Source organism: Panthera leo, chromosome D2 (assembly GCF_018350215.1).
Source record: "Panthera leo isolate Ple1 chromosome D2, P.leo_Ple1_pat1.1, whole genome shotgun sequence".
NCBI lineage: Eukaryota > Metazoa > Chordata > Mammalia > Carnivora > Felidae > Panthera > Panthera leo.
In genome coordinates, this window is record NC_056689.1 from 35041933 (window position 1) to 35060663 (window position 18731).

Genomic DNA, 18731 nt, shown 5'->3' on the forward strand with positions numbered 1-18731 from the left:
AAAGACCACTTCGTCTCCTTTAAACTTGCCATTTTAGTGATGAGGAAACTCAGATACAGTAAGGATAAAATGCTGAGATTGCTGATGGATTCCGGGGCTTCAATTGACCCTATTTCTATCTCATTAGACGGCTCATTTTTTCTTGTTCTTTTAGCTCCCTCACTCTTCCAGCACACTCAAGGAACTTTAGCGCAACATTCTACTGCCTCGTCAGCAAGATTCCTAAATTTTCTAGCAGGCTTGACTCATCAAGACAGCTCCGGTTCGGTGCGTGTGCAAAGCAGCCCTATCCCTAAGCCAGGAGGCGGCGACAAAAGAGGAACCCTAAGGGCTAGAAGCGAGGAAAAGGGGCGGGGCACCCTGAGGCCGGCTCCACTTAGTTCTGGGCTGGTCCTCCCACCGCGGCCTCTGCGATGGGAGACGGTCTCTGCAGAGTATGGGAAACACACCCCTGGAAGGAAGTTGGAGAATCGTACGTGACCCCCGTGCTGCGCAGCCGCGCCCAGTGGCGCCGGGTCCCGCGCGGGCGCGCGCCTGACGCCCCACCCCATCCATGAGGAGCGCGCGCGGGGCCTCGGCCCCATTCCCCGCACGCGCAGTCCCTACAGCGCTGCCTCCGCCGTTCCCCGCCCCCTCTCCGCTAGGGTTGCCCTCGTCGCTGCCTGACCCGAGGTCCAGCAGCCTCTGCCTTTCCGGCCCCCGCCGATGGACAGAAGCAGCCCACCCCGGGCCGGGTGTGTCTTCCGCCCTCGTGGCTGTTCTGAAGCAGGTTGGAGTGGACAGCGGGCGGCGTTGCGGGGGCCGGCGCGGCGGACAGCCTCGGGGGCATCGGCGGGGTCCTGGCGGGGGGAGGACAGGGTTGCGGCGGGCGGAACGGTGTCTCCTTCACTTCGCCCTCCAGCCGCGGTAGCTGCAGCCCAAGCCTGAGCGAGCGGAGCGGCCTCAGCTGCGAGCAGAGCGGCGGCAGCAGCCCCTCCCAGGAGACCACCAGGTACGCCGCTGTCGCGTCACTTGGCCGCCTAGGCCCCGACGACCAAGCAGGACGCCTTAGCCACACTCGGGGTCGGCCCTGGCTCCCTAAGATGGCCGCGCAGCCCCGCGGCTCTTCGCCTCCCTGTCTGAGATCCCTTCTGGCCTCTTGACTTGTCCCTAACCCCCGCTGACCGCACCTCTTGTCCCTCCAGCAGATCACCTCTTTCTGTGGCTTCGCCATGGCGACCTATGGACAGAGCTGCGCGCGGCGTAAGTAGAGCAGAGATGTCTGCGGGATGGGGCGGGGTTGGCTGGGAGTCGCAGCCTGTCCACCGGAAAACCGCACCTTCATTCCCCTAATCTTTCCAGGGGCTTGGAAACTCGCCCCTTTCGGTAGCCGTTCCACCGTCTGACTGCCTCAGCTCTGCGGAGGAGGGGCTGGGCTGTGGGATTTCAGATAGAGGGACTAGGTCAGGGGAGTTGGTCTGTGGACGCATCACCTCCACCCCTTGAACGTGCCTTTGACCAACTCGAAAGCAAAAAGTTACTAACTGTTGGATTCAGCCTTTGGAAGATTGGGTCAGTCACTTTTTTAGAGGAAGTAGTAACCCCCTTGGTGAGAGCACAAGGTCATTACACGTGCTCCTAAGGGCGTGGACGTGCTTTGTAGAATGAATGAGCTGGTATAACCATCACAGATTGCTTGTCCTTAAGCCGCATAGCATTGGCCAAGGACTTGAGTGCCATATTAATATGCCTAAAGTGCTTTTTGATAGTTAGTTGATGTAGATGCTTGAGTGAATCCTAGATTATTGTGTTTTTGTCTAAATTCTAGTATTTAAATTAACGTGTTAATTACCTATCTCTTCCCACTCCAGAATATTGGTTTCGAACTCAGGGAGGATACTAAGAGGTCTGTTATGGGACAGGGCCTTGTTTCAGGTTTTGGTTTTAGGTCACTTGGTTAAATCAGCCTATCCCAGTGAATTTTGGCAGAGATTTCTGTGTGTATAGATATGTTTATGTGTATGTGTTTGGCTCTTTGTACTAGTTGGGTCCTAAGAGGTGAGGCTGTAGATACTGTGTAAATTTAGGAATAGAAAGTCTGTTTTTTCTGTTTTGGAAGGAATTGCCCAAGTTTATATAGCCACTTACTGTGGTTATTCATTTTAGAAATAAAGCTTTATTGGTGATATCTCTTTCACGGATCATTAGAATACATATAGTTAGTGTAGCTCCTGGTGGTATCAAAAGAAAACATCTTCAACAAGTTGGACTGCTTCAATTTAAAGATAGCAGTGGGTGATAATCTAGTTCCTGGACAGAAAGTGGGAGAACAGGAACCTTAACCCTGGAATGTTTCTTCCCACCAGCAATGTGTATTCCTCCATCATATGCTGACCTTGGCAAAGCTGCCAGAGATATTTTCAACAAGGGATTTGGTAAGATTCTTTTTTTCTTTCCTTTTTTTTTTTTTTTTTTTTCCTTACCCGTCCCCGATCAGAAGTGAAAATGTGTTTGGATTGCTTGAGGAAGTTAATAATTTTTTCAACTTGTAAATATCTTGCTGTGTTGGTTTGTTTACTAGATACATTTTAGATAAAATTTCTGTTAAAATAGTAACAATCCACATCTTTCTCCACCCCAGTTTCCTCTATTTTTTTTTTTTCAAACTGTAGTTCATGGATTTTATCTATAAGAAAAAAACAGCTGTGCTTTCTTCATTTCCTTTAGATACAGCTTAGGTCTTGAGTGACTAGAATTATGATGTTTAAAGTGTTTTTGCTTTGGCAGTGGTTATTCCTAGTGGTTTATGGATTTTTTCAAATGAATTTGGGTTTTCTTCTTGAAGATTTTGTTCCACATACACCCCCTCTACTTTGGATTATTCTTCCAGTTACTTAGTTGATTAATCCTAAAGGAAGATCTCTTTGGGATAATTGTTCTAAATGTCTGTATTAAATAAACTATTGGTTATTCCAAGACTTAAAGTTAATTTTCTGATCTGATATTTAGGTTTTAAAATGGTTTGAAAACCATTTTTTGTGCCATATATACACCAGAACACTAGGCAAAGCTGCATGAGATGTTCTGTGCTGTACATGTTAGTTTACATAGAGTAATTAAAAATCTTTTCATTTAAATGTTGTATCAACCCACATTTTTATGCTCCTTTGAATATATGAAGTTTTTCTGTTTTTTATGTGATTTCAGCTATTGGTATGCATTTTTTATACAGAATAATCATTTTGTTATCTTTTACTCTCTACTTGAAGGTTTTGGGTTGGTGAAACTGGATGTGAAAACAAAGTCATGCAGTGGTGTGGTGAGTGTTAGATATCTAATAAATCCTGATGAACTGTTAAATAATTTTCCTTTTTCTTTTTAAAAAACATTTTTAATGTTAATCCATTTGAGAGCAAGAGCGTGCGTATGAGTGGGGGAGGGTCAGAGAGAGAGGGAGACACAGAATCTGAAGCAGGCTCCAGGCTCTGAGCTGGCAGCACAGCCCTACGCCGGGCTCCAACTCACAAACTGCGAGATCATGACTTTGGGATCATGACCTGAGCCAAAGTCGGCCACCCAACCCACTGAGCCACCCAGGTGCCCCCTGCCTTTTTTGTTTTTCAGTGTTCATTCATTTGTTTGTTAGAAGAGAGAGCGGGAGCATGCGCACGCCCTTGCATGAGCAACGGAGGGGTAGAGAGAGAGAATCCCAAGCAAGTTCCACACTGCTCTGATGCAGGGCTTGAGCTCTGTGAGACCCTAACCTGAACTGAAACCGAGAGTCAGATGCTTAATTGACTAAATCACCCAGGCGCTGCCCTGTTTTGAGATTGCTTTGGGGATGGTTATGTGTGTGAATACTGACTATTAACTGGTTATTTTGATAAATCCTTGCTGTAATTGTTAGCTCCCTTAGTGCATATAACTGATATTTATTAAAATTGATCATATTGTAGTTTCTTAATGCACGGACTTGGATTTCAGGGGTATTATATTGGTCACATCTGTCATTTGGCTTCTTTGGTCTGTAAGGAAGCCCAAGTGTTCACTGGTTGCGCAGCTTACCTGCTCAGAGTAATAGTACAGAGCAGTGACTTAGTGTTTGTTTTTGTGTTCCCACTCTTTAACCTCTTGAAGTCCTATATAAGCACTTGCTGTGCACTTGTGGCGTCACAAAAGCCTTCTGAGAAAAATGAAGACTCAATCCTTGTTTAAAGAGCTTGTTTATTGCTGGTTGGAGAGACAAAATAAACTTTAATCTGGAGAACAATCAGAGAAGTGTATCTAGTACTAGATTGATTAATCAAAATCTTTGTTGGAGAGAAAAGGCTTTTTGTGGACAGCGGTTAAGGAACGCTTTACAGAATTAGGTTTAAGATCAAGAAGGATGTATATGGGTTGGACTCCATACAGTATGTTTTGTTTCCATTTAATGTGTAACTCAGTGTGGTACTGCTCTTGTAGTATGTACCTGGCCCCAGATAAGTCCCTTTAACAGCTCGTTCTGTTTTCTCACCTAAACTTGCAGAGGTGTCCAGTTTGCTCCAGAATGTAGAAGCCTTAAGTGTTTGGTGATGGAGTGAAAGGTGTAAGCTGTTCCAGTGATGTCATCTGGTCCAATTCTGGTCCCACATGATGATCTTGATTTTGTGTCTTGAGGATTCCTTGGAGATATAGATGTATATATATATATACATACACACACACACACACATATATATATATAGGCTGGCTCATAACCTATAGGCTGATGGATGGCAGTGGGTGGAGCCTCAAGAGTCATTGGTCTTTGTCACTCAGGATTAAAAATAGCTACTTCCACATATTCAGCATTCCAAGTATTTGCTAGAAGAACATGCTCCATATGTATTGTTTTAGTAATGCTTTCCTTTTGTGTAGAGCACAGGAAGATGTGCAGAGCTTTCACAGTGCCAGTCCAATTTAATCCTCCAAAGGTAGATCTTGTTAATACAATTCAGGAAATTGAGACCCAGAAAAGTGTCTTCTTCAGTGTTACTCATTTACTAAATGACAGCCAGAACTGGATGCCAGGGCTCTTAAATTTTACATCCAGTGTTTTTTCCTAACAATCCAGTGCTTTTTAGTATGGGCACTGAGTGCCAAGCCTTGACTTGAAATTCCTGTTAAAGCATTTTACATCAGGAGATTGAGTCCATCTCACTGCAGAGCAATAGTTATACAAATGTTCTGTTTTCTAAGTGAGGGATGATTGGCCTTTTCTTCCACTGATATATTTTTGATATTTCCTCACTCTTGCAGGCATCACAATTTCAGGTTGAGTTCTATTAGTTAGATTAGCTGTCTTCTTTAGACTTGGCTTTCCATTGGCCAAAGTGTGTAGCCATCATTAGCAGACAAATTGTGAATCAGAACACTCAGTAGGTATTTTAATATTTTAACTTGGAAGTTTGCCTGTCTGTATAATAAACTTTGAAAGATTATTAGGTTTTTGGATTTTCTATAGCAGATTGTAAATTTCAGTAAGGCCTCCATATTATGCCTTCCTTTCCAGTTGGTGTGCAATTAGGGATTGGCAAGTTACTTATATTTGCTGCAAACATAAGATTATGTGGTGTACTTCAAATTAATACCTGTATTAGATTGTTTTCTCTACTGATATTATCTATCATACATAATATAGTTTACATCATGCATGATAAAACCAGTTGTAGAGCAAATCTTTTCCTACTTTGTTTCGTTTTTAATGAGAATGTGAAAGATGTTTGGGAAGGTATGAAATCTTAGGAAAACTTCATCTCAGAAAAATAGAATATTGGGGTTACCAAAGATTTTAAATTTTTTGTTATGGCATGAATTCTTCCTACACTGGAGTGCTTTCTGTTGTAGGAATTTTCAGGAAACATTTCCTAATAGTGTGTCAGTTATTATAAATGCTCATTTTAGTGATGGGAGGGCATCTATGATTAACCATACTAACCTTCGTGTTTTATTTAATATCAGGCAGAAAGGAAACAGTGCCAAAACATTCATTCCTCCCTGCCACCTTCCCTGATTTTTAAATTCCAAATAAAATTACCTTAGTGGAAGTTTCCTTAAAAGGTCTACAGTTTGTTGTTCATTTGAGAATTAGATACAGGTTAACTTGTGATTGACTGGTTGGAAATGTCCAGTGTATGTAAGGTGGCAGTTAGTAACTGACAGGCTAATTTGTTCTTGTGTGTACTCACAGTAGCAGAGGATAGGAATATTTGGAAAACTAGAAAAAAGGATTAGTGAAATTACTGTATTTTAGTGGGGTTTTATGTAAGTTAGGCAGTGATTCTTCTAGGCTTACAAGAAAGTTCATGAAGTCATTTATTGTCTTACTAGGAATTCTCAACATCTGGTTCATCTAACACAGACACTGGTAAAGTTACTGGAACCTTGGAGACCAAATATAAATGGTGTGAGTATGGTCTGACTTTCACAGAAAAATGGAACACTGATAACACTCTGGGAACAGAAATAGCAATTGAAGACCAGGTAACATTTTGAACATGTGTTTTAGTATTAATTTATTTTTGTAATTCAAAAAGGAAATAATGATGAAAACAAATTCTTTTTCTCTCAAAATAGATTTGTCAAGGTTTGAAACTGACATTTGATACTACCTTTTCACCAAACACGGGGTAAGCATGTACAGACATTTTTAGCTGCTTTAAATTTCGTTTTTATTTTTAAGTAATCTCTATATCCAGTGTGGAGCTTTAGCTCAACCCTGAGATCAAGAGTCGTATGCTCTAGCAACTGAGCCAGCCAGGCACCCCTTTATCTGCTTTAAGTTTAAAAGCATTTCTGTATATTTAGGAAAGGTGCACGTTTACTGTTTGATAGCTTCCTTAACTTCCTTGTGGTGGTGAATTTCTGTTTTTGCCTTTGGAAGATGATGAGTACTACAGTCGCTATTGTTGGCTTCCCTTCAAATATATGCCTCTTCCCATTGTGGCACTAACTTGGGTAATTAACATGTTTCTAATAGGCTTTTGTGACTGATTGCCAGTCGTGCAAAAAGCAATCTTCTGATGGTGGTAGAAGTCCAGTAACTCCATGTTCCCTTGTTTTTTAGCTCACTGAGCTGTATCTTCTTTACCTCTTAGGGTTATCCTGCTACTGCTTTTACTCCCCATTTATGCTGCAGTTCATAAATCCCTCTTGTGCTCTCTGTGCAGAGGTTGAGTGTGTAAGGCTTTCCCACTGGCACCAGTTTTAAGTCAGTTTGTTCTTTTTCCAGAAAGAAAAGTGGTAAAATCAAGTCTTCTTACAAGAGGGAGTGTATAAACCTCGGTTGTGATGTTGACTTTGATTTTGCTGGACCTGCAATCCATGGTTCAGCTGTCTTTGGTTATGAGGGCTGGCTTGCTGGGTACCAGATGACCTTTGACAGTGCCAAATCAAAGCTGACAAGAAACAACTTTGCAGTGGGCTACAGGACTGGGGACTTCCAGCTACACACTAATGTGTGAGTATTTCCTTTGTGGGTTATGGGGACATAGGACCTGGGAGTGGTATTGATGTCACCTGTCATTTCTTATGAACCCAGGTACAATCTAAAGGATTTCTCTTAAAAAAAAAAAAAAGAATTTCTGCCTTTTTAAAAGAAAGTTTCTTTATTTATTTTGAGAGTGTGTGTGCACGCATGTGTGGGAGGGGCAGAGAGAGAGAGAGAGAGACAGAGAGAGAGAGACAGAGAGACACAGAGAGAGAGAGAATTCCAGGCAGGCTCCACGCTGTCAGCGCAGAGCTCGACTAGGGGCTCAAACTCACAAACTGCCAGATCATGACCTGAGCTAAAATCAAGAGTCGGATGCTTAACCACCTTAGCCACCCAGTACCCCTAAAGGATCTCTCTTAACACAAAAAGATCATCATCCTTAGGCATTTCTGGGTGCCCTTAGAAGTGTATAGTAAAAAATGTTAGTCTGACTTTTGGTGCTGAGAGAGTAAATGTTTAATTTATATGAGGCTTGATGTGCTCTGGAGTTTTAGAAAAGGCTAAGATGTTGCCAAATTACCAGTATGTTTGACTTGTCTGTGATATCTGAGGTGCTGAGTTGGTAGGATTGCCTAAAATGAATGGTGTTTTTACCTAACCCAAATTAGGTATGTATGTTGAAAGGATTTAAGAATTTTTCTCCCTTATAAAAACAACGGATTATTAAATAGCAGAAGTACAAAGAAGAAGACCAAAATTTCTCATAATCCTAATCCTACCATCTAGATGTATAATCTTTGTTACCTGATAATGTTTGGGAGTTTTCTTATATGTAAATATAGAAAATATGTATTACAAAGCCTGGTTTATAATCCCTCCCGTACTACCTCAATACATTTTGATAATTTTATTGTAGCATTCTACAGCATGATTATTAGTGGCTGGGTGGTAATTAATTCTACTGAATGATTTATCATGATTTGTATGACCTTACTTTGGGGCATACATTGGAATAAAGACCTTTTAAAACACGTTTTCAGTGGAATACTAGAGACCCATGTGAGCAATATAACTATAGCATTGTTTAACTATAATTCTACAGTAACAGCTTAGTGCTGTAGACATTACAGTGTCTGTTTTAGATTTACTAATTTAAAGTATCTTACAGCAATGATGGGACAGAATTTGGAGGATCAATTTATCAGAAAGTATGTGAAGATCTTGACACTTCAGTAAACCTTGCTTGGACATCAGGTACCAACTGCACTCGCTTTGGCATTGCAGCCAAATATCAGTTGGACCCCACTGCTTCCATTTCTGTGAGTACTGCTGTGGGCTTAGAGTGGGCTCTTTGCTTGTGGGAATTCATCTTTGGGTAGATTGAATTGTATTGAAAGTTTGAACCGTGGTTCACAGGATCCCTAGTTTACTCCTAGATTGGAATTAGAATTTGTAATGCTGCATTTTCTGTGGAGACAGTGTTAGAAGTTTGTTACCAGGTCATAGTTTGTTTAACCTCAAAAGCTGCTCAGTTAGTGTGGATAATAACCCTGAGCTCCAAGCCTGTCTAAGCTCAGGGAAGCCAGTGTTTTGGCCCCAGGCCAGGAGTAATAGCATTTTAATTGTTACTTTGTCTTTCTGTAGGAAATAGTAGTACTATGTTAGTTGGACTCTGTCTTTATGGTTAACAAAATATCTTTAGATTTGGTCTTCAGGGTCTGTGGTACAAATGCTGTTTTGCAGGTGGAGATCCCAAAGCTTAGAGAGAGAAAGGACTTTCCTTACTGCTAGGCCCAGAGCAGAAGGGGTAGAACCAGGATTGGACTTGTACATCTTTTGATTTCCCTCCTGGCCAGGGTGACCACTAGCTCATCCTGCTTTGCCTGGGACTATTCCAGCTTTTAGCATTAAGAGTCCTGCATCCCAGGGGCACATGGGTGGCTCAGTCGGCAAAGTGTTCCACTTTGGCTCAGGTCATAATTTCACGGTTTGTGAGTTTGAGCCAAGTGTCAGGCTCTGTGCTGACAACTCAGAACCTAGAGCCTGCTTCGGATTCTGTGTCTCCCTCTCTCTCTGCCTCTCCCCGCCAGCGCTCTATCTTTCTCTCAAAATAATAAACATTAAAAAAAAAAAAAAGTCTTGCATCCCAAGGACTCCCTTCCACCTGTTCTTGGTTAGTTGGGGTGGATAGTCATCCTAGTCCTTTTCTTAGGCTTTTTTTTTTTTTTTTAATGTTTGTTTTTGAGAGAGAGAGACAGACAGCTTGAGCAGGAGGAGGGGCAGAGAGAGAGGGAGACACAGAATCGAAAGCGGACTCTAGGCTCTGCACTGTCCGCACGGAGCCCGACCGGGGGCTCGAACCCATGAACCATGAGATCATGACCTGAGCCAAAGTTGCACACTCAACTGACTGAGCTACCCAGTCGCTTTGCTTCTTTGCTATTTCATCTTTCAGTCATAGTGGGTTTAGGGTAGAAGGGCGTGCGGTGTCTGAGAGTGTAGAGGCAAGGCACTGGCTCTAGTTTGAGGCACATTAGCAGCTGTTCCTGTGTGTCAGTTGCTTACAGGTCAGGCATTGCCTATACTGTATGTACTGGGAATGAAAGGAAGTTAAACCTTCCTCGAGAGTTATTTCTGTTACGTAAAGTGATCTTCATTCCTGAGAACAATGTTTTGATAATTTAGGCAGTTAAGCTTTAGCCTCACTCTTAATTTATGATAGCAGTTGTAAGCAGAAAGAATGAGAAGCACCCAGAATGCTTTTCCCATTGGCAAGGCGCTGATTCATTTATTTTTCCCTTCTGTTTCCATTTACACTGTAGCAGTAAAAACCTTAGGATTCACACAACACTATCCTCTGGTAGCTACATTGCTGTTCTTTTCAAATGTATGTCCATGGCACCATCACAGATTTAATGCCAGCTGATGTAGCTCTCTCATAGTCTAAAATGGGAAGGCAACTTTGGCCTGTGTGCCATTGAGTGACTCCTGGGGATTAGTTTGGAAATACATCTAACATTTCTAGTGCCCCTGTGCCCCCAATCAAGCATCACCCTGAAGAAGTATTGCCCATCACAGTTTGATGGTTTACTTCTATTCTGAAATAGTAGAAACTTGTATCCAGTTTTGTCTGAGGCTCTTAGCTTGTTGGGCACAAGATGGTCACTAGTGGGGCATTTCTTTCTTAAGACCAATAGCTCACTTGGCCATTGGTGGCTAGTGAAGACTTGGCTGTGTGCCGAGTGAATGTAAGTGCCTTTTATGTGACTTCTGCTTGTAGGTACATCGTTTCTGTCTCTGGACTGGACTGTTTTGATGTTACACATTACAAGAGTGTAGACATCAAATAATTTCCAAATCTGTTTCGATCCTAGAGGTTGTTTGTCACCTTTTTACAACGAAGAAAATTGGGTCCTACTGATAATCTGACTTTGAGTTTAATGGATAAGAATTAAGTGGCACCAGGCTGTTGTTTGGCTTAATAACAATATTGAATTTTATTTCACATGTGAATAAAAAAGCAGAACACTTCATAATTGCATGATAGGGAAACCTGGAGGCCCTTTGTCTCTCCGGAGATTCAAAAACTTTACAGCTGTTTTTGTATTTTATTTTAGGCAAAAGTCAACAACTCTAGTTTAATTGGAGTGGGCTATACTCAGACTCTGAGGCCTGGTAAGTGTTCTTGATACGTAGGATTTTTTTGATGGTGTTTCAAAAATTATTTTTTATTTCTCAGCTTCTTTGTAAACCTTTCAAAAAAAGTACAATGAACATGTTTATCTTTTGCCACAATTTTTTTTATTCCTTTTTTTTTTCTTTTTCTTTTGCTGGACTGTTTGGAAGTTGGAGCTGTCATGACACTTCCGTAAATGCTTCAGCATGCATCTACTCAGAACAGGAATGTTCTGCTCTCCTACATAACTCATTGCTTTCATTGTTTGGTCTCTGTAGTCTCGTTTACTTTATGTACTATTTTGAGCCTTGCTATGTTTTCTAGAGCAGTACTTACCAAATTTTAGTGTGCGTGAATCACCCGGGGACTCATCAAAATGCAGATTCTGAGCCCATAGATCTGGATGAAGGGTTCTGTCTTTCTAACAAGCTCTTGTGTGATGCCAGTGTTACTGGTTCTTGGACCACATTTGAATAGCAGGTTCTAAAGCACTTGGAACTCTGCTCCCCCCCCCTTTCAGATAGGGATTTTCCCCCAGACTTTATTTTGGCCTTTTGGAAACCTAAAGGAAAGAATGGTATGAAGAACACCCATATGCCCTTAGCCGCATTCACCAGTTAACATTTACCACATGTGTTTTCTCTGTCCATGTCTGCATACATAATCCTTTTTTTCTCTATATGCCTTTAAGAATTATTTGTTTTGTAGACATGTGAATACACCAGCCCTAACATGCATATCCTGAGATTAAGACATTTTTCTTCCTAACTACAATACCACTGTCACAGCTAAGGAAATTAACATTAATTTAGCAATACATAATAGTCTATACATGTAGTCTATATTCTGTTTCCCCCACTTGTCTATTGTAGTTTTCCTTTCCTGAGTCCAATTATGATTTTCCTTTGTAGCATATTGAATATTATATTTTCTAGAGCATTTTGAACTTTATTAACATTTTTACGCTCTGTGACTTTATCTCTTAAGTTTCTGAATTCTCTTGTATCTCTGATACTCCTAAGTGCCCTCTGGTGGCTGGCACTAGTAGGTCGTCTGACAGGCTGAGGAGGGACAGGCAGGCTATTAAAGATTGCAGACTTTTGAGGTGTTCAGACAAATCATAGTTGCCTGCTTTTGTTTACAGGTGTCAAGCTTACACTGTCTGCTCTGGTAGATGGGAAGAGCATTAATGCTGGAGGCCACAAACTTGGGCTTGCCCTGGAGTTGGAGGCTTAATCTAGCTGAAAGAAACCTCTGGGAATGGATATCAGAAGATTTGGCCTTAATATATTTCCAGTGTGACCGACCATCAGGCTTTTTCCCCCCAAGAAGGTGATCAAAACAAAGGATGATCTAAACAAGAGCTGTATTTTAAATATTTAGACAGTTACTTGTTAGCTGGTTTCTAGTTGAATCGGTTATCTATCTAGTTACCAATGCTGCAGTCGTGCAGTCACCTATACATTATTTAAATGTATTTAACTGTTAAATGCGCTACCCACCAATAATGAAATAGACCTTTATGAAAACTGTGCAATTGTGTGCATGTTTGTTTTTATGTTCTTATTAACATTGAAAATTGCCATTGAATGAGATGGATCAATGGAAGTTTTAAGATGAGGTTAAAAAATTTTGTTAAATTCAACTATTAGAGTTACTTTTGGTATCCCAAAACATTACAGATTATGAATAAAACAAGTATACATAACTAATGACTCCAAGTATTTGCAGAGTTAAACATTTGCCAGCTAGGGTCAAATCTCCCTTGTATCTAGTTAGTACTTTATTTTTCTGGTGAGCATTTTGCTTTTTACCTAAATCTGTGCCATTAAGTCCTCTGTCCCTAAAGTAACTCCATGAGCTTTTTGGACACAATAAAATAAGAGGATATATGCCTTTATATCTTCAGTTTGTAAGTTTGTCCAAAATTCCATTGGATCACTGTTGACCCCAGAAGGGAGTGGAGTAAGTGATGAAGAAAGGAAGAAGGGATGGTGCTGAAGGTTAGCCACATACACCACACCCCTGCAAGCTATCGCTGTGGAAAATGAGCTAGGCCATAGGTGGGATGGGACAAGGTATAGGCAAGTGGAGTGGGGTGTCTGTAACCAGAGGAACTGAGAAGGGAATATGTGGGCCTCGGTCAGATGTCAGTCATTTCATTCTAGGCAGACACTGACTGAAAGGGTCGGGCTTAAGTGTGTGAGACCAGAAGCCGTGCCATCAGGTTTTGTGGCCACTGGCCCTTAATCTGCACTTGGACTGAATGATAGAAATTAATAGGTGATTCTGGTTGGAATAGTAGGAAAGAGCAAGTGTTTTTGATGGGAGGAGACAGTTTGAAGAATGTGATCAGAGTTTAAGAGAAGGGAGAGATTTGTTCACATTGAAACTACTAGACCCAGTGTACCATTTGAAGTCTGAGAGAGAACAGATAAGGAAATGTAAGTACTTTCAGACTCACTACCCAAAAAATGATACATGCTGAATATTTCTAGGTCAGAAAGAATCTGATGAGAGATTAGAAACCCAAGCAAACTTTCCACACTGGGGTGATAAAAAGGCTCCTTCTGGGGCGCCTGGGTAGCTCAGTCAGGCATCTGACTCGATTTCAGCTCAGATCATGATCTCATGGTTATAGATTGAGCCCTGCCTTGGGCTCTGTGCTCAGTGTGGAGCCTGGTTAGGATTCTCAATCTCTGCCCCTTCCCCCCATTTGTGCTCTCCTCTAAAAACAAGGGGTCTTTCTGATCTTACTGTGTTTGTCTTGAGGGACTGGCAGAAATGGCCTGTATGAATAAGACAGGACTTAATGGCAGAAAGTTGGAATTTGAGCCATTTGAGAGACACTGTTGCTAGGTTAAAAAAAAACAGAAAAGATGTCTGTAAGTTAGGTGTGAAAACACCTCATGCTTTTGGGATACACAGGAGAGGTGTGAAGTAGCTCAGCAGACCGCTGAGAAACTGCTGGCAGTGCTTGGTGGGAAGGAACTGGTCACAGGCCTGGCGACCCCTGAAGCCTCCTGCTGCCCCTTAGTTAACCAGTGGCCTTCCCTCATGTTGTGTTTACCTGGTCCAGTACTCAGGACTGGGTGTGGCACAAGTGAGCTACCAGTTTGTCAAAGATCTATTTAAGAGTAAATTGGGCCTGTTTACCCATGTGCATCTTTTTTTTTAAACATTTATTTTTGAGACAAAGCATGAACGGGGGAGGGGCAGAGAGGGAGACACAGAATCTGAAACAGGCTCCAGACTCTGAGCTGTCAGCACAGAGCCCGACGCGGGGCTCGAACCCACGGACCGTGAGATCATGACCTGGGCCGAAGTCAGACGCTTAACCGACTGAGCCACCCAGGCGCCCCTTCCCCATGTGCAACCTTAATAGGCTTTAATGTGTGGAGAGACAAGGGTTGGTTCACACCCAGAGCCCTGTGGGTTAAAATGTAAGGTACGTACCAAGTTTAGGATTATGAAAGTTGTCTGTTACGGTCTCCTGTGGCCTTGTTTCTAGTAGCCTCCAGCCTCATAGCAGCACCCAGGCCTAACCAAGTGGTGGCAAAACCTGATTGTCTTCTAGGCTGATGCCATTTCTGCCTGAGGCAGTGTTAGTGGGAAGAATACTTCATCTGTGGCCTGGAGATATCTTCCTAGGGGATTAGGATTAGGGAGGTTTAGATGAGAGAAGTGAAGCACCTGGCTTCCCTCCACCTCAGCTTGTAGATGTTGGTGCCGGACAGCCTAACCATATCTTCATCTTCCTCTGGGGAACTTACTTAAAACCGCAGTACTGATGGTCTCCTACCTGTTGGCCTGTCTGCTTCACACCTTTCTGGTCAGTGATCCCACTCAGTCCCTCACCTTTCTCCAGGACTTCAGGGGGAGGACAGGATATATACTCCAACCTTGTGGTCCTCAGGTCTAAGTCAAGTGGCCTGGTTTTCAGAAGTGATGTCCACTGACCAGAGCCTCCACTGTAGAGGTGAGATCGAGCTGACAGTGCTGTGAAAACATGGGCAGATAGCAGAACCAGCATAACCTGTGAAAGTACCCAGCCACAAACCTGGTCAGCTGTAGGGTCTGTTTCCTGTTGTCAGACTCCAGATATGGTCTCCCAACCAGTCCTAGCTGTGCCAAACAAGAGCGTCATTCACTTGACCCTCCTAGGAAGCTAAGTAGGAGGGAGACCAAGGCGGGGCTCTAGCCAGCATCCTGTGGAATGGAGGCAAATCCGAAGAGCTGGGATCTCTGAGCCACTGTATGTGGCCAGGTCAATCAAAACTTTATATCTTGCCTCCCTTCAGCTGGAGGCTCCTACTCAGGCTTTAGCCCTGGTCCCACGTGGTCCTCAGGACAATGCCACGGAGGGGATGACGCCTATGACCTCAAGGCTCCCTTTTGCTGAAGAACCTGCCAGTGCTGGGCCCTCCCTCCCTACCCCACTTTAGAGCCACGTACGGAGGCTGAGAAGATCTTGTCCCAGGCCCCACTTTATTGTCGAATTTAGAACTCAGGGTTGATGTCTGGGGTTCCCAGATCCCCTCACTTGAGGCCACTCTCGGGGGGCCAGCCCTAGATCTTGAAGGCTAAGGTGAGGCCGTCGCCCAGAGGCAGAAGGCTGATGTGGACCCTGGCGTCCCGCAGGATGCGCTCGTTCAGGTTCCGCACGCACTGGGCCTCGGTGTCCCGCGGTTGAGGCTGTAACACCTCTCCGCGCCACAGGACCTGCGGAGGGGCGGGGCATCATGGAGGAACAGGGCCGAGGAGGAGGTGCCTAAGCAGGAGGCGGGGTGAGAGCTGGAGACAGGACCCCAGGGGGAGAAAGCACTGGGCGGGGCTTTGTGGCATGGGGGCGGGGCACGGGGAGGAGCCAAGGGAAAAGATGGAGACCCAGCCCAGGAGGGCTCTCCCCCTAGTCTATCCCTTACACTGAGGACGGCGAGGACTCCTCCAGGGCGCAGCAGCTGCAGGCACCGCTCATAGTAGGCGGCACAGTTCTCCTTGTCCGCGTCCACCACGGCCACGTCGAAGGTGCCAGCTTCGCCCGCGGCCAGGAGCTCGTCTTGAGGGGGGAGCGGGGGCGGGGGCGGGGGGTAAGATAGGTCTTGAGTCCGCAGCCCAGGTGGTCAGAAGCCCCTGCCCAGGCCTGCCCAGGTGCTGTGACCATTCAGGGACTCTGGTCTGGAGGGGCGCCCTGCCACCCAGCATGTGGCCGCATAGGTGAGGCCAGGAAGCAGAGGACTGTCACTGCCTCAAGCCCGCCCAGCAGACCTGGTCACTAGCTCACGCCCAGTCGTCTCACTTAGAAAATGGTGCCAAGGCCCCTTCTACTCCGTTGCTCACCCAGGGTCTCCAGGGCGGGCTTCAACCGAAGGTCGATCTTGTGTTCCTCCTCAGCCTGCGGAAGGAGTGGGGTCACAGCCAGCAGGTCCCTTCTCCTAGGGCTGGGAGTGGTCAGGCTCCAAGGGCCTGATGAGGGCCTCAAATGTGCAGGACACTCACCTGCCTCCACAGGGGCCGCCCCAGCTCCGGAGGCTCTGGGTTCACCTCGCAGGTTATTACGCGCCCGGCCGGGGGCAGCGCCAAGGCCAACGCTAGGGCTGAGTAGCCTGTGAAAGTGCCTGTGGGCAGGGACATGGACAGGCTCAGGCCAGAATGGGGGACATCCTGGTGACTTAGGCTCCCAGTGGTCCCAGCCGTGCGCCCTACCCAGGTCCAGCGCCTTCTTCGCCTTGATGAGTCGTGCCAGGTTGGCCAGAAGCTGGGCCTGCTCACAGGTCATCATGGAATCTCCCTGCGGCTGCTCCAGGGTCAGCTGTGTCGCGGTGGTGGAGGGGAGAGGGTCGCACCACCACTGCCAGTCACCCAGCTCCGCCCCGTGTTCACACCCCCTCCAGGTGCGCGGCTGTGGGCGTGGCCTAGGGGGACTGGCCCTCAGGGAACGCCCACCGCGCCCCGCCTGTGGTGTCCCGGAAGCCCGGGGAGCTCCAAGGCCCAGCCCAAGGTCACACAAGCACGTGGGGCCCGCTGGGTCCGAAGTGGGCGCCTGTTCCCGCCCCTGGCCCTGCTGACCAGCCGTAGGCTCCGCAGCACCGGATGCTCCCGCATGGAGCGGCTCAGCAGATACTGCCAGAGGGGGCTGTCTTCAGGGGGCAGCAGGCGCTTCTCTCGCCGGGATCGCTCCGGATGGCACCGTCTCCCTGCCAGGGAGGGGTCCTGGGTCAGGGTCTGGGACTCCGGGGCGCCAGGGCTGAGCTTCAGCCTCAGCCAGCCTCGCGGAGTCACGGGCTCTGCTCCCGCACCTGCCCCGCCTGCGGGGGCTCTGCGGGAGGTGCCGCAGGCCCCGCCTTACTCACCCAGGAAGAGGCCGGTGGCGAAGGCGGCGCCCAGCGCGGCCGAGCCCAGGGCCAACGCGGCGGGCACAGAGAGCCGGGGTGCGGGCTGGATCATGGTGCGGCCAGGAGGGAGCGACGTCCAGGTCACTTGGCTTGGGCTTCTGCGCCCGCACTGGGACCCGCCTGCCTTCTAGTCTCCGCCTTGTCCCGGTACTGCCCGCAGAACTGCGGTCTCGAACGCCATCTGGCGGCCGCACAGCTTTACTGCAAGCCCCGCTAGCGCGAGCCGGGCGCCACCTGGTGGCTGCGCTTGGAACTGCGCCCGGGAAGGGGAGCAAGCCTGCATCTGGGGTCTGGGCTTTCGGTGCGGGTCCTCGAGGTCTACGGTCCTGGGTCAGGGAGGTAGAAATTTGATGCCCCTCCTGGGTGCTTCTTATTATCGCTGCTGCTTCTGCTGGGACCCTGGGGCATATGTGGGTGGGTGGCTGGGCCGCTGGCGTAACAGGATAGTAATTTGCACGAAGTGATAGAAATTACAGGAGTTCCGAGAGGGACTGAGAGAATTAGGGGAGGCTTCCTGTGGGAGGTGAGTGAGGGTATCCGGTTGAAGGACCCGGTGTGGGGACAAAAACCACAGGAGGGGAGGCTTGAGAGTCCAGAGGCAGGTCTTGTTGATGGGGCTCTGAGACAAGGTTCTTAGAAACCCGCCGTTGGGTGCCAGACAGACGTATGAGCTCTTGGGTCCCTCTTTCTCAGCCTGTTTATTTTGTGTGAAGTAGGAACCACGGTCTTACCGTAAATAGCACCAGATCCCACAACCTGGCACACAGTAGGTGTCCAGTAAATGGCAGCTGTTGGGAGTGGAGACATTTGGGGGAGGGGGAGTGATTGGAGGGCAGGTGAGGTCCCCTTGCAGGGCTGTTCTGCAGGGTCACTCTCCAGTGAGCATTGATGGAACACTTACTGTAACACAAAGTGGGGAAGGCGAAAGAAGCCAGTGGCTTGTATTCCTAGTGACGCTGCATTCAGAGACCACAGCACAAACTAGAATGGGGAGCAGCTCTGCTTTCACAATTTCCTCTTCTACAAAATGGGGCTATTCACAGTCGCCACCTCCCAGGGAATGAAACGAGAAAATCCACGTGAAGGATTTACACAGGGCCGGCACTTGGTGGGCTGTAACTTATATTTAAAAGGAGTCCAGGGTCAAAGGGCAGCGGGTCATCCGGCCGCTCAAGGTCACCTCCCCCCGGGCTGGGTGCTCCAAAAGCCCATTTAGTACCCACTCTGG

General features: G+C 46.2%; 2 protein-coding genes across 2 annotated transcripts; one reads left to right on the forward strand and one right to left on the reverse strand.

The window, feature by feature from the left end:
* The first annotated feature begins 630 nt into the window (after window positions 1–630).
* On the forward strand, window positions 631–12816 carry VDAC2 (voltage dependent anion channel 2). The gene is made up of 11 exons (XM_042908993.1): window positions 631–769; window positions 902–991; window positions 1185–1242; window positions 2346–2414; window positions 3249–3298; window positions 6331–6483; window positions 6577–6629; window positions 7232–7459; window positions 8601–8751; window positions 11050–11107; window positions 12253–12816. The coding sequence occupies exons 3-11, from the start codon at window positions 1212–1214 to the stop codon at window positions 12342–12344; spliced, it is 885 nt and encodes a 294-aa protein (XP_042764927.1). The 5' UTR covers window positions 631–769; window positions 902–991; window positions 1185–1211; the 3' UTR covers window positions 12345–12816.
* Window positions 12817–14435: 1619 nt separating this feature from the next.
* COMTD1 (catechol-O-methyltransferase domain containing 1) lies at window positions 14436–17660 on the reverse strand. The gene is made up of 7 exons (XM_042908200.1): window positions 17462–17660; window positions 17178–17305; window positions 16815–16920; window positions 16608–16726; window positions 16449–16503; window positions 16034–16167; window positions 14436–15830 (listed from the first exon to the last, which is right to left on the reverse strand). Exons 1-7 carry the CDS (start codon window positions 17553–17555, stop codon window positions 15678–15680), a joined length of 789 nt encoding a protein of 262 aa, XP_042764134.1. The 5' UTR covers window positions 17556–17660; the 3' UTR covers window positions 14436–15677.
* Between the last annotated feature and the right edge of the window lie 1071 nt (window positions 17661–18731).